The sequence below is a fragment of the Barbus barbus genome (genome assembly GCF_936440315.1).
Source record: "Barbus barbus genome assembly, chromosome: 43".
In the NCBI taxonomy this organism is placed as follows: Eukaryota; Metazoa; Chordata; class Actinopteri; order Cypriniformes; family Cyprinidae; genus Barbus; species Barbus barbus.
The window spans coordinates 9,736,495-9,748,531 of NC_136721.1; the positions used below are offsets into that span (position 1 = coordinate 9,736,495).

At 36.4% G+C, this 12,037-nt stretch overlaps 1 protein-coding gene across 6 annotated transcripts in view; it reads left to right on the forward strand.

The window, feature by feature from the left end:
• LOC306862757 (rap1 GTPase-activating protein 2-like) overlaps positions 1-12,037 on the forward strand; it is a 39,523-nt gene that overhangs the window by 20,177 nt on the left and 7,309 nt on the right. For 4 of the 6 annotated variants that reach the window (XM_079405729.1, XM_079405734.1, XM_079405732.1 and 1 more), the window contains 9 exons: positions 6,607-6,691; positions 7,640-7,678; positions 8,653-8,685; positions 8,778-8,990; positions 9,250-9,353; positions 9,450-9,528; positions 10,255-10,308; positions 11,479-11,562; positions 11,837-11,937. In XM_079405729.1, the coding sequence (XP_079261855.1) occupies positions 6,607-6,691; positions 7,640-7,678; positions 8,653-8,685; positions 8,778-8,990; positions 9,250-9,353; positions 9,450-9,528; positions 10,255-10,308; positions 11,479-11,562; positions 11,837-11,937 (792 nt within the window). The remainder of the gene's footprint in view (positions 1-6,606; positions 6,692-7,639; positions 7,679-8,652; positions 8,686-8,777; positions 8,991-9,249; positions 9,354-9,449; positions 9,529-10,254; positions 10,309-11,478; positions 11,563-11,836; positions 11,938-12,037) is intronic. The other 2 variants (XM_079405730.1, XM_079405733.1) reach the window with 1 other exon arrangement.

The following is a 12,037-nucleotide window of genomic DNA, read 5'->3' on the forward strand; positions in this document are numbered from 1 at the left end:
TATGCCACTAGAATAGATTTAAAATGAAGAAATCAAGATTAAACTGAAGTGCAGACTTTAAGCTTTATTTCAAGGGGTTAAAAAATATAACATAAAATGCTTAGGAATTAAAACCATTTTTATGCACAGTCCCCCTATTTTCATTGGCTCAAATGTAATTGGACAAATAAATAAAATGTTAATTTTTAATATTTTGTTGAGAATCTTTTGCAGGCAATGACTGCCTTAATTCTGGAACTCGTGGACATCACCAAAGACTGGGTTTTCTCCTTTGTGATGCCTTTCTGCCTTTAGTTTTGTCTTCAGCAGGTGAAATGCATGCTTAGTCAGGTTGAGTTCAGGAGATTGACTTGGCCATTGCAGAATATTCCACTTTTTTTTTTACCTTCAAAAGGTAAAAAACCACCACGTTCCGGGTGGACGACATAGGATGTAGGTAGAATAATCGAATGCCTTTGAAGGATCATGGGAGCCCAAAGTGTCCATCGGTTGTACCCTTCAAAATCCTTCATTCCGAAGGGCCCTTTGAAGTGGCTAATTATGAGCACATAGGTTTGGAACTACACTTCAATATGGCGGCCATGATTGTTTTCATTCCGAAGTGCCCTTCAGAGGGCGATATATCCCGCATGTGTTTGTCATTGTCACCCATAGTTAACCACACCATGTCAATTTGGGAGCAGTACCATCTATTGGTCAAAAGTGATAAATCATTAAATAATGTTACTAGTAATTTTATTTATGATTTTTCAGCCATTTTGAGTAAAAATCATTTTAAAACTGAAAGGTCTTAAAGCACCTTAAATGTGGTGTGGATGCCAGTATAGTTATCATTAGAGTTATGTTTCTTGGTCCATTTATAATGGTCATGAAGGGTCAAATTGATGCATTAAGCCGTATATGATGAATTATCAAACTGCATGTGGCCTCTGGGAACACAGCTGCCTGCTGGTACCAAGCTGATAAATTTAATGTGTTTTGGTACACAGTGTCATAAATAGAGGGCACGTGCACACAAACACACACACAAACACTTCAAAGGCAACATAGAGAGAGACTTCTGGATCTGCCTTATACCTTTAGCCTTGGTGCCTGTGCTAGAGCAGTATGTTGGGAGGTTTTAATGAAACGAAGCGGTGAAAAAAAGGAAGACTGTGTATGAACTACACTAGAAAGTCAATGCCAGTCTATGTGGCATCCCTGCTGAGAAGAGAAGGGCAGACAGAAGCCTGTAGACTTCAGATATTTATCCACTCAAATCTCTGTTGCTGTCACGTTTTAGGATCAAGTGCTCTTGTGTCTGTGTGCTCTTTCTCAAGGATCTTATCAGTGACTGACTGCATGTGTGTTTCAGGCATGAAAGCAGCAGGGGGCCAGTTCTCCCAGCACGTGTGCGCCCGGCAGACCAGTGGCCTTGAATACTAAGCACACGGCTCTGGTCATGTATCTTCCTGCCCATTAGCTGTCAGTTATCATTGCTCCTCACCTCTTCCTCTGGAAAAACACTCACACAAGTACAGCAAGCTGTGCTTCGAACTGGCATATCTGTTCAATTGTGGTTGCACATTGTGGTTTAACAACAGGCACCTGCTGGTTGTGCTTTTTGAAACATCAGCTCTAGTGATGGAAAGAGACACTCCACTACCTCACACATTCCCAACTATGAAAGTATTACAAGATAATTCACTTTTAACCGTTTATAAACTCTTTAAATTCATGTTTGTCTGATGCTGTTGTGAATATGCATAATTTCTCATCTGTATCGGGTAGTTTCTGTAAATGTGGCATATTTTAGTGTTACATTACTTTTTTAAAAAAGGTTTCTTAAATAATTGTAAGAATAAAAAATCAAGTATAATCAAATACATCTTTAATTTATGATCAATACAAGTTTGCATATGTTTATAGTTTGAGTGCGTTTAGAATCGACACATCTCGACAAATCCAACCCGCTTTAAATCAAGTTCAGTGGGCTCACAATACTTGCTATAAACATTCTCTGTCACCTCAGGGTTTGAGCCAGAGTTCACGATTAATTCTGGAGCGTGTGCACCTGAAAGTGAGAAATCTGCAGGGAACAGCCAATCGCACATAATGTAAGAGAGTGTCAGTTTAATTTCTCATTATGGTTGTTTTGAAAAATATCATGAATTTAAATGCATTTGCAAGGCTGGAAGAAACACCGCTACTGCCGCAAAAGTTGTAGAAGGCAAGCTGAAAGAAAATATCTGTTTATCTCTTTTAATAGTAGTTGTTAAAAAATATTGCTTATATTGCCATAATATTATTTTGTAGGGCTGGGTATTGTGACCAATTCTTCGATTCGATTCTTATTTTTATGGTTTCGATTCGATATCGATTAGCTATCAATATTTCATTTAAAATGTTAGTTTTGCAGACATGGGATCCATATTTTGATATAAATGCTGGTAACTGAAACTCTCCTACTTAAGTTTATTACTGAAATACACATCTACATTAATAATAGGGTGCACACAGTTGTTTTTTTTAGTGGAGCAATTCGAAAGATGGTGACACCTTCAGGACGAGAGGTGAATATTCATATCCTCTTACGTGAAGCACGCGCATTAAGAATCGATTCGGGGATTTCCCGAATCGATATCGTTGCGTTAAACTGAAGATCGATTAAAATCGGAGAATCGATATTTTTTTACCCAGCCCTATTATTTTGTCTTCATCTCATCTTAATCGGGAGAGAAATATGCACAGATCAAGCACAATTTCAAGCAAAAAAAGTACAAAACAGTTCTAAACAAATGTCAATGGATTTATATCACTGTAAAAAAAAAAAAAAAAAAAAAAAAAACTTTGGGCAAACTTTAAGGAAGCAGCTTCAGCAGATTTTTGAGTTTTCTCAACTTCTTGTTTTAAGTTTATACAACAAAAAGTTGAGAAATTTCCTAAAAAAATAAGTTGAGAAAACTCAAAAATCAGCTGAAGCTGGTTGCTTTAAACTTTTAAGTTGGCTCAACGTTTTTTTTTTTTTTACAGTGTGTGAGAGGAAAACAGGGGATGGACTTTTTGCCTAAAGGAGGTAGTGTTATTTTAGATTATGTACTTGCATTTTGACCAGAAGCAACTGTTTATAAGTCAAAATGCCATTGATTATATTTTACTAATGTAATAAATGGTGTCCATTTGATTTTGATATTTTATATTTATTTCTAGACAATAACAAATAAACAAAAATTCTAACTGTTTAGATATTGTAATAAGGGTGCAAAAATGGCAAACCTCATAAAACAGCTTGACCTAATAAAGAAAATAAGCATTTGTTTTTAGTTTCAGGCTGTTTTATATCCTATGCATGGAAAGTTGCTCAATGTATACAGCAAAGTAACTGCAATCTGAAAACCATCCTAAGCCTATACTATTATTTTATGATTTGCTCGCGTGTAAATATCACCTCCATCTCCACCAACATCCCTCTTCTCACACATCCCCACGTCAGCATCTGTCACCCACCTCAACACAGTGTGTTACTCCTGCCATGTGAGAGAGCAGCACTGTCTGGTTGCTTACATGAAACAACTGAAATCTCCTGTTTTTACTGAATAGCACCCTTGTCTCATTCAGTATCATGCCACCACATAAAGGATCGTCAAATCATCCCTGCATGTCACGAGTCATTTGTATTTCATGACTGTTTTTGAAATGAGCTGATTTGCACAATAAATATCGTTACACTTGTATTGGCATATTTGTCTGGCAGCCATTAGTCTGTGACACACAGCTCTTGATGAGTCTGAATGCCTTATCATAGAGCGATACATCAGTGTTGTCCTGCGCACACGGCGATAATTGCCTTCAGCTAGAAAATCCCCCGAAGCATTTAATGCTCTTTGTTACGGAAGCGTTTCCCCTCTCTCGCTCTGACCGAAATCATAACAAGTAGGAGCGGATTTGCACAGCAGGTGAAATTAAATGATGAAAATGGGTTTATAATTACAGCGAGTGTAAACAAAGCCCTCTAAAATCTCCTTATGACTTTCTGTTTGAAGAGTCTAAGACAACACAGCTTCAACATGCATTTTGATGCATTTCATATATCAAATATCACTTTTTATTAATTATATTGGATATTCTTTGAGTTAGGACTCTTTTATAAATATGAATGTTATATAATGGAATGCCAGTTAATAGTTGGTGTTTTGTTCAGGATTTGGTGTCTTTTGAGATATTTAGAAAGGTTAACTCCACATTAAAGAGACTGAAAGTCTTGTCACATATAAAAAATGTGCCTACAGGACAGGAACAAAATCTAATCGCTGTATCGAATGGAAGAAAAGAGCTGGAATAGCAGTAATTCCATACTGTGGGCTTCCGAGACTTAAAACGCGAGATGACAAACAGAGAAAAAAGGTGCAATAGAAAAACAGAACACTGCATGTCTGAGTAAATGTATATGTGGTGAGAAAAAGACAGATATATAGTGTAAATGTCTGAGAAAAATGGCAGAAGGGCAGAGGTTAAGCAATGAAAGCTCCTTAATCGAGAATAAGGTGTCAAAGTAAAATGCCATTTGAGAGGGAGGGTGATAGAGAGAGAGAGAGAGAGCGCGAGAGAGAGAGAGAATGAGAGGTATTCACGGTGAAGGATGCACACACACTGTCTGTGCAGGCGAGGACGGCACCTCATCTTTGGAGATTGTGACGATGCAGATTTAGCTAGAGCTGGTTTTGGTGTGATGTGACGAGGAACTGAGGACTGAGACTGAACCTGAGGTTTGGCCATGTCTGAGTTCAGGTCCAGAGTGCGCTGTCGGAGAGCAGGTGTCCGTGCTGCTGCCGCTCTTATCGGACTCCTCCACCGTTCACGCAAGCGGTGTGAGACACGGAGGTTGACGGAGACAGACGGCCAGTGGTGGGTGAACATCATTGTGGGTCGTATGTGTGTGTGTGTGTTGGAGAGAGAGGTCAGAACATTCATGCATTATTTTAAGTTTGTACTCAATGCAATACTGCTGTTCATGGATTAGTTTTTGGATTCTGTCACACAAAGTTTGGCTGGAAATTGAAACTCCAGGGGAATGTTTTGGAGGACTTGTACTCAATTAATTCTAGGCCTACATGTTCTGCACACTTTATGAGCTAGTTGTGCTTAGTGATTTTTGGTGCTCTCTGGCCAAAAAACAGGAATTTTTGGTAGCTTTATGATTTTATAAATAATATAGTTAATAGTAATACTGTTTTATGAGGATTAGTGTTAACAAATTGTTCAGTGTTGTGTAGCAGCCGTGTCTTGTATCAGTACTGTACATGATTCAGTCATTTTGACATCTTAATTTGTAATATTATATTTTAACATCATCAGTAGCATCTTGATTTCAGAATCAATATTTATTTCCTAGCAAACTGATTGAGTATTTTTTGAGAGGAAATGTGTTTCTATGGGTTTAAGTTGGATGGATGGATAATAGAACAATCTAGATAGATAGATGGATAAATCGTAACTGTCATTTTATAGAGCGCAGGCAAATGTGATGTTAGGCTGATTATTTTGATGTACAAAAACATCTTATGTGAAATTACCCACAATCACTCTCACTGAGTTTTTCAGGAAAGGTGTTTTCATGTTGACTGAAATGACAGACAATGTGGCAATAAACTGTTCACATCCTCCCAGAGGTGTGAAGATAATTCTCCTGGTCAGGATATGTTGTTTACTTGGTTTGGTGCCATTTATTGAGTCTATTTCTGTGTGTGTGTTTTTTTGTCCAAATATGAGCTGAATTATCAGAAGTTTTTGTGTGTATATGTACATGCAGACTGGATTCTTTTGGCTAGTGTCGAGTATGTGAGCGAAATACCTTGTCAAGCATAATGAACGATATGTCACTTGCTCCCTAATACGAATATATTGATGGATATTTGGGATCTATTTACAGAGAGCTTATGAAGGATTGGTGGGTATTTTTAGAGCCTTGTTCATTTCTGTCTCTAACCTCCCCCCTTGCTCCCCCTTTCTCTCTGTTTCTCTGTCCGTACCTCACTTATGAAGAGGGAGGTGGGAAGCGAAGGGAAATTAATTTTGAGCAGGAGCCTCTAGATCCTCAACCTGTCAGCCCCCTGTCCTGAGAACCCATTTAAAGAACAGATTGCTCATCTTTGGCCCATTTTTTATTAATGATCTTGAAATCATATGAGGGTCAAATAGGAGAGGTACATTCCCGAGGAGTGAAATGAGACTGAGGCAATAGAAAGGCTTTCAGCGAGGTTCCTCTCTGTGTGAAGACGACACTGCAGACGACCGTAAAAAATTCAATTGTCAGCTTTTAGAAGTGCACTTATAGTATCTTTTTTATGTTTCGCTATTATACTGACATTTAGAGGCAGTTTTAAGCTACTGATGCCACATTGAAGAAAGTCAAAGTCAGTCAGGTTAACTTGTTCCACCAATCAATAAATCTTTTTCACATTTAAACATTCATAATGATGAAAATAATAATGAGTGCACCTCTAAGATTAGTAGATGTTGATCTTTGATTAATGCATTAGGATTTCAGTACATTTGTAGCTGTATATTTGTTGTTCTAATGTTATTTTAAAAGTGTGGAATAACGGTGATTACTTCACTGTGTTGCAGGAAGCAGGAGTTGCTGACCATCTCCAATGTACCCCTGGCAGACTGCCCTCCCTCTCCCCCCAGAACCGCCCCTCCCACCATGAAGGTAAGCGGCACGTCTGTTTCTCAGAGCCTGTTATGAATCAGCACTGAAAGAAGATTTGCAGAGAGAGCTTACTGCTGCAAAAAGCAAACTGAGGCATGGTGTCAAGCCTCCACATAATATTTCATAAATAGTTTATTATAAAGCCGCAATTATTGACTCATTTGGTTCACACAGATAAAATCGTCTTTCTTCTCTCTTTTCTGGAGACAAGACCCTAGCACAAACCTGTAGCTGGTGATGTGCCCTGCTTACTCAGTAGACCATGACTTCAGACATCATCCCATAGGTAGTCTATACCTGTATGCTCCTCAGAGGAGGAAGAAAGGAAAAGCAAACTCTCAAAATGCCCATCACATTTTATAAGAATGGCAGAGTTTTTGAAAAATATACTGAATGTGCAATAGTCACATGCATAATGAGATCAATTTTAGTTAGTCAACTTATTGCAGATGCTCTTATTTTATGTGAACATAAATTACAGCTTGCCACACAAAGACAAATACACTATTTCCTGCTGGTTATAACATTAAGGGTCCCGATACAGAACCCTGAGGAACCTCAAAATGTTATTTTTTTTTTATTAGATGTTTATAACAGATTGTCAGACTAACTTGAGTTGGTCAGGCAAGAACCTTTGGCATTCTGTGAGAACAGCAGCTACAAAAGCAGTTGAATGGATATAACAGATTGTCGGATTTACTTGTGTTTCTCTGAGGTCTTCTGACATACTGTATACTCAGCAACAAAAATAGCAGATTGTGATATTTAGTGCTCTGAACTGACAGTAAGTGCTGCTTGCTGTCGCAATACACAAGGAATTACAAGACTCCTCAACCACATTCATGTCATTCACACCTAGTAGACTGTAATGTGTGATGGCCTTGTTGTTGACATGCTAAATAGAGTGAAAAGTTAGTCAAAATATTAACCTCTATATTTCCTTTTCAGCAGTCTACTCAGTTTTTTGACATGTTGGACAAGATGGAGGTAAGAAGTGAAACCTTTTTTTATATAAAAAAGATTAAATATATATTTTACTTGGCTAGTCAGCTGTCTGCTAGAGTAGATACTTAGTGCTAAATTGGCTAATTCAGCTTTGGTAAATAGAAACTATAGGTGTGGTAATTGCGTTGGGTGCCTCACCACTGTCAGTTGCTAACACTGCAACCCCTGACATTTTGACCCTGACCCTTTAGCAGGTTTCTGAGGTGGAGGAAATGAGGCCACAAAGATTAAAGGTCAGAGGGTTTGAAAACATAACTAGATTACACCTCAGCTCAGTGCTTGTCTGTGTTTCGAACTTGAAGTATTTCCATTGCATGAGGTTGGCATCCTTCATAAATGTCCTGTGTGCAACATTATATAATATTGTACAAGTAGGTCCAAATGTCTGAAATACTCTGAAAGTCCAATTTAAACCTGGATTTTAAAGAAAGTTTTAGAATTTTTAAAACAATAAAACAACAACAACAGAAAATTTGATTCTGTGTTATTTAAGTGTCATTGAGGCAAAACTGGGACAAACTAAAAAACATTCTGAAATTAATTTAAATAGTTATGCTCATACTATAATTATGAGAATGTATTAAATCAAACAGAAGCAATTTCACTTGGACATTTGGACCGCATTTTATACATTCAGTTTAGAAAAGCAAGTGCTGGATTAAGCATTTTTAAACGTCTTACATGCAAAATAACAACAAAGACCACCACCAAAGAAATAATCCTACACTCAAACGTATGTGTTCATTCAGATTGTCCAGACAGCCACATAAAAATGTCTGTTGTAAGCATGACTGTGAAGCATTGTGTGGACTGCATGCAATTTCTCATATAATGTTGCATGAGCAACATATACCTCATAACACGCTTCCTGTCACGGCACAATCATCTTTCCAAGGCACTGTGAAGATGTCCATTTACAGCATTATCTTATGAAATTGTTATTTTTACCCCTCCAGGATGATTACATTCCATACCCACGGATAGAGGAGGTACAGCAATCCAAATCTGTTACTATAATAATATATACTTCTAAAAACAGTGGATTGGATTTGGATATAATTGTTTGATTTTTCTTTCAAAGGTGTTACAGCGGGGTGAGCCGTATCCTCAGGTTATCCTACCTCAGTTCGGGGGTTACTGGATAGAAGATCCTGATGCCTCTGCAGCCATCCCAAACTGGGAGAACGGCTTCTGTGATGAGGAAGATGGAGAAGGAAGCAATTCAGGACAGTTTGGCTACAGACTGGAGAGCAACTATGCCATTCGCGCGTACCGCAAGCACTTTCTGGGCAGGGTGAGAACTCAGTAGTTGTGCAATTACGTTTAGTAAAACCAATCCACATCAGGATGGGGCTATTATACTTGAATGTACCATCGGACAGGTGCTTTTGGTAAATATTTGTCTAAGATCACTTTAAACAGATCACTCACAGGTCGTTTTTTATTGTCAGAGCACTGATAATCAGCAGTTGGTGTAATGTAATGCAGTGTTCTCTATGCTGGCGATGGATTTGTTCGCAATTAAACTGATTTCTCTTATCTGCCGGTCTCAGGAACATCTGAACTTCTACTGCACAGCCAGTAACCATGGCAACCTTGTACTGTCCCTTAGACATGAGGAGGTGAAGGAGCAAGAGTACCTGCACATCATTCTCAGGTAATAACAGCCCTTTCAATCTCTTATGTGTAATTACATGATTGGAAGATTTTGAAATGTTTGATTGCACTTTTTATCAAATTCTCCCTCGCTTAGGACTCCATCAAAGACCGTCTATGACAGGATCTCTTTGGCGGGCTTGACTGAGCTCCCCAGTGTCCCTCAGTTAGCAAAGGTAATGATTGTGCCATGCAGCGATGGTTCACGGGCTTTAAACACTTAAAAACGCCCTGACAGACCCTTAAGTCTTATTGATTAACTCGAAAGAACAAAAAGTAATTTCTAAAGTGTAAACACAGTTATTTACCAGTATGTCGTCTGCCATTTTAAAGGTTAGACTGATGTGTACTACAAACTACATAGTTTTTTTTAGTTTTTTTCATTAAATATATCCAAACATTCAAGTACTTGTTTATTTATTCTTCTCACCCCATTGTTTTGTGAGACTGTCTCACGTAATGCAGTTTTGCAAAGAGACTGTTATTGAAGGATGAAGGAGGTCAAAGTATATTATATTTAAAAAATATATTGGATATGACAGTAAACGCACAGCCCGTGTCAGAGTGGAGCTTCACATTTCACATGCAAATGTGGTGTTTCTTACAGGCACAGCAGAAAAAACTGACTATTTATTTCTAAGGGTCAGATAGAAAGTGGAAAACTCTTTTTGTGTTGTGTGTTTTGTTATGTGAGTGTTTTTGGTATGAAAACATGTAACACATGGAGAATTTTTTTTTTTAAAATAAATATATATATATATATATATATATATATATATATATATATATATATATATATATAATTATAAAATGTATGTTATGACATCTTTATACAATTACTTATTGTTTATTGACCAAGTGACTTAAGTTTGTGTTTTTGTGTCATGGTTTTCTCACTGTAGCTACTATGTGAAGACATTGTAGGTCTGAGGTTTAGTCCTGTGCTGTACCCAAAGGTGAGTTCAAGATGAATATTTTTTATTATTAATGTTGTAATATAATTATAAATAATATTATATTATATGCACTACTGTTCAAATGTTTGGGGAATAATTTGTTTTCTTTTGGGGGTTTTTTCAACAAAATATTTTTTTTTGTTTGACTCCATTGATCAAAAGTGTCAGTAAAGACATTTATAAAGTTACAAAATATTTCTATTTCAAATACATGCTGTTCTTCTGAACCTTTTATTAATCAAAGAATCTTGAAAAAAAATATTATTGTATTCATAAAAATATTAGGCAGCACAACTATCAATTTTTAACATCATATAATAAGAAGAAATGTTTTTTTAAATCAACATATTATAATAATTTCTGAACAATCATGTGACAATGAAAACTGGAGTAATGGCTGCTAAAAATGAGTAAATCACAGTAATAATTTTTTTTTTAAATATATTGAATGTAATATTGAATATAGAAAGCAGTTATTTTAATGCCATGTGTTTTACTGTATTTTTAACCAAATAAATGCAGCCTTGGTGAGCAAGTCTTTTTTTCAAAAACATTTAAAAACCTTATAGACCCTAAATATTTGAACAGTAGTTTATAAAAAGATATTTATTTATTTTTAATTTTATAATTCCTTAGTCATTCCCACGAGGCTTTTGCTATTTTTTTTTACATATTAATGTTTTTTAACACAAACAAAAAATTTCATAACAATACAAAAAAATTTATATACTGTTCAAAATTATTAAAATATTTTTGGGGACACTATGTTTCAATTTAAAATATAAATGATTTATTGGAACTTTTTTTAATTACATGATGCTTATCCCTCAGATTAGTTTTTATGAAGTCTTTGAGGGTATTGCAGGGTATTAACACAATATTGCTTCAAGCCGAGATTATATCAATGTGTCAGATAAAATCCCATTACAGATTTAAAAATTACCAGTATGTTTTGCAATGCATTATAACTGTTTTGGCAGCTTGTTTATTAAAGAAAATATTTTAGTCAGTAGCGAGATGGTTTACGAGAGAAAAACTGTCTTGCATGGGAGGGGTTGTTTCTGAAATCTTGAAACTAAGAAGAGCATACTGATGATACTAAGCATATTTTGATATTATTATTTATCTTTGTTTATGGTTGTTTTTTTGTTGTTGTTGTTGTTTTTGCAGGGCTCTCAATTAATAGTGAATTATGATGAGCATGAGTTAAACAACACCTTCAAGTTTGGTGTCATCTACCAAAAGTTTGGGCAGGTGAGGAAATTAATGTTGAATGTATGCAGTTCGCTGGCCGTTATAAATATCAAAGACTACCAGACTGAGGTTCTCTAGGACACTTTAACAGAAGCTTTCTTATCAAGCTGCTTCGATCTGAATCACCAAAGCAATAAATCAATAAGTTGTTAGTGAATGTTAGTTTTTTTTATCTGTTATTTCCTGTTATCTTTCCACATTTCCTTCCTTTCCTGCTGTTTTCTTCAACGTTTGCCATTCACTAATGTCTTCTGATACTCTCTGATGCCCACAGGCCTCAGAGGAGGAGTTGTTTGGGAACAATGAAGAAACTCCAGCGTTTACAGAGTTCCTCCGAGTGTTGGGAGACTGTGTAGAGCTGCAGGACTTTAAAGGGTAAGAAAAAAAACATTAAAGAGACTAAATAAAAAAAGAAAAATTAATGTGAAAAATGATTTGTTAGGATGTGTGAATATATAGGTCATTCTACAGAAGT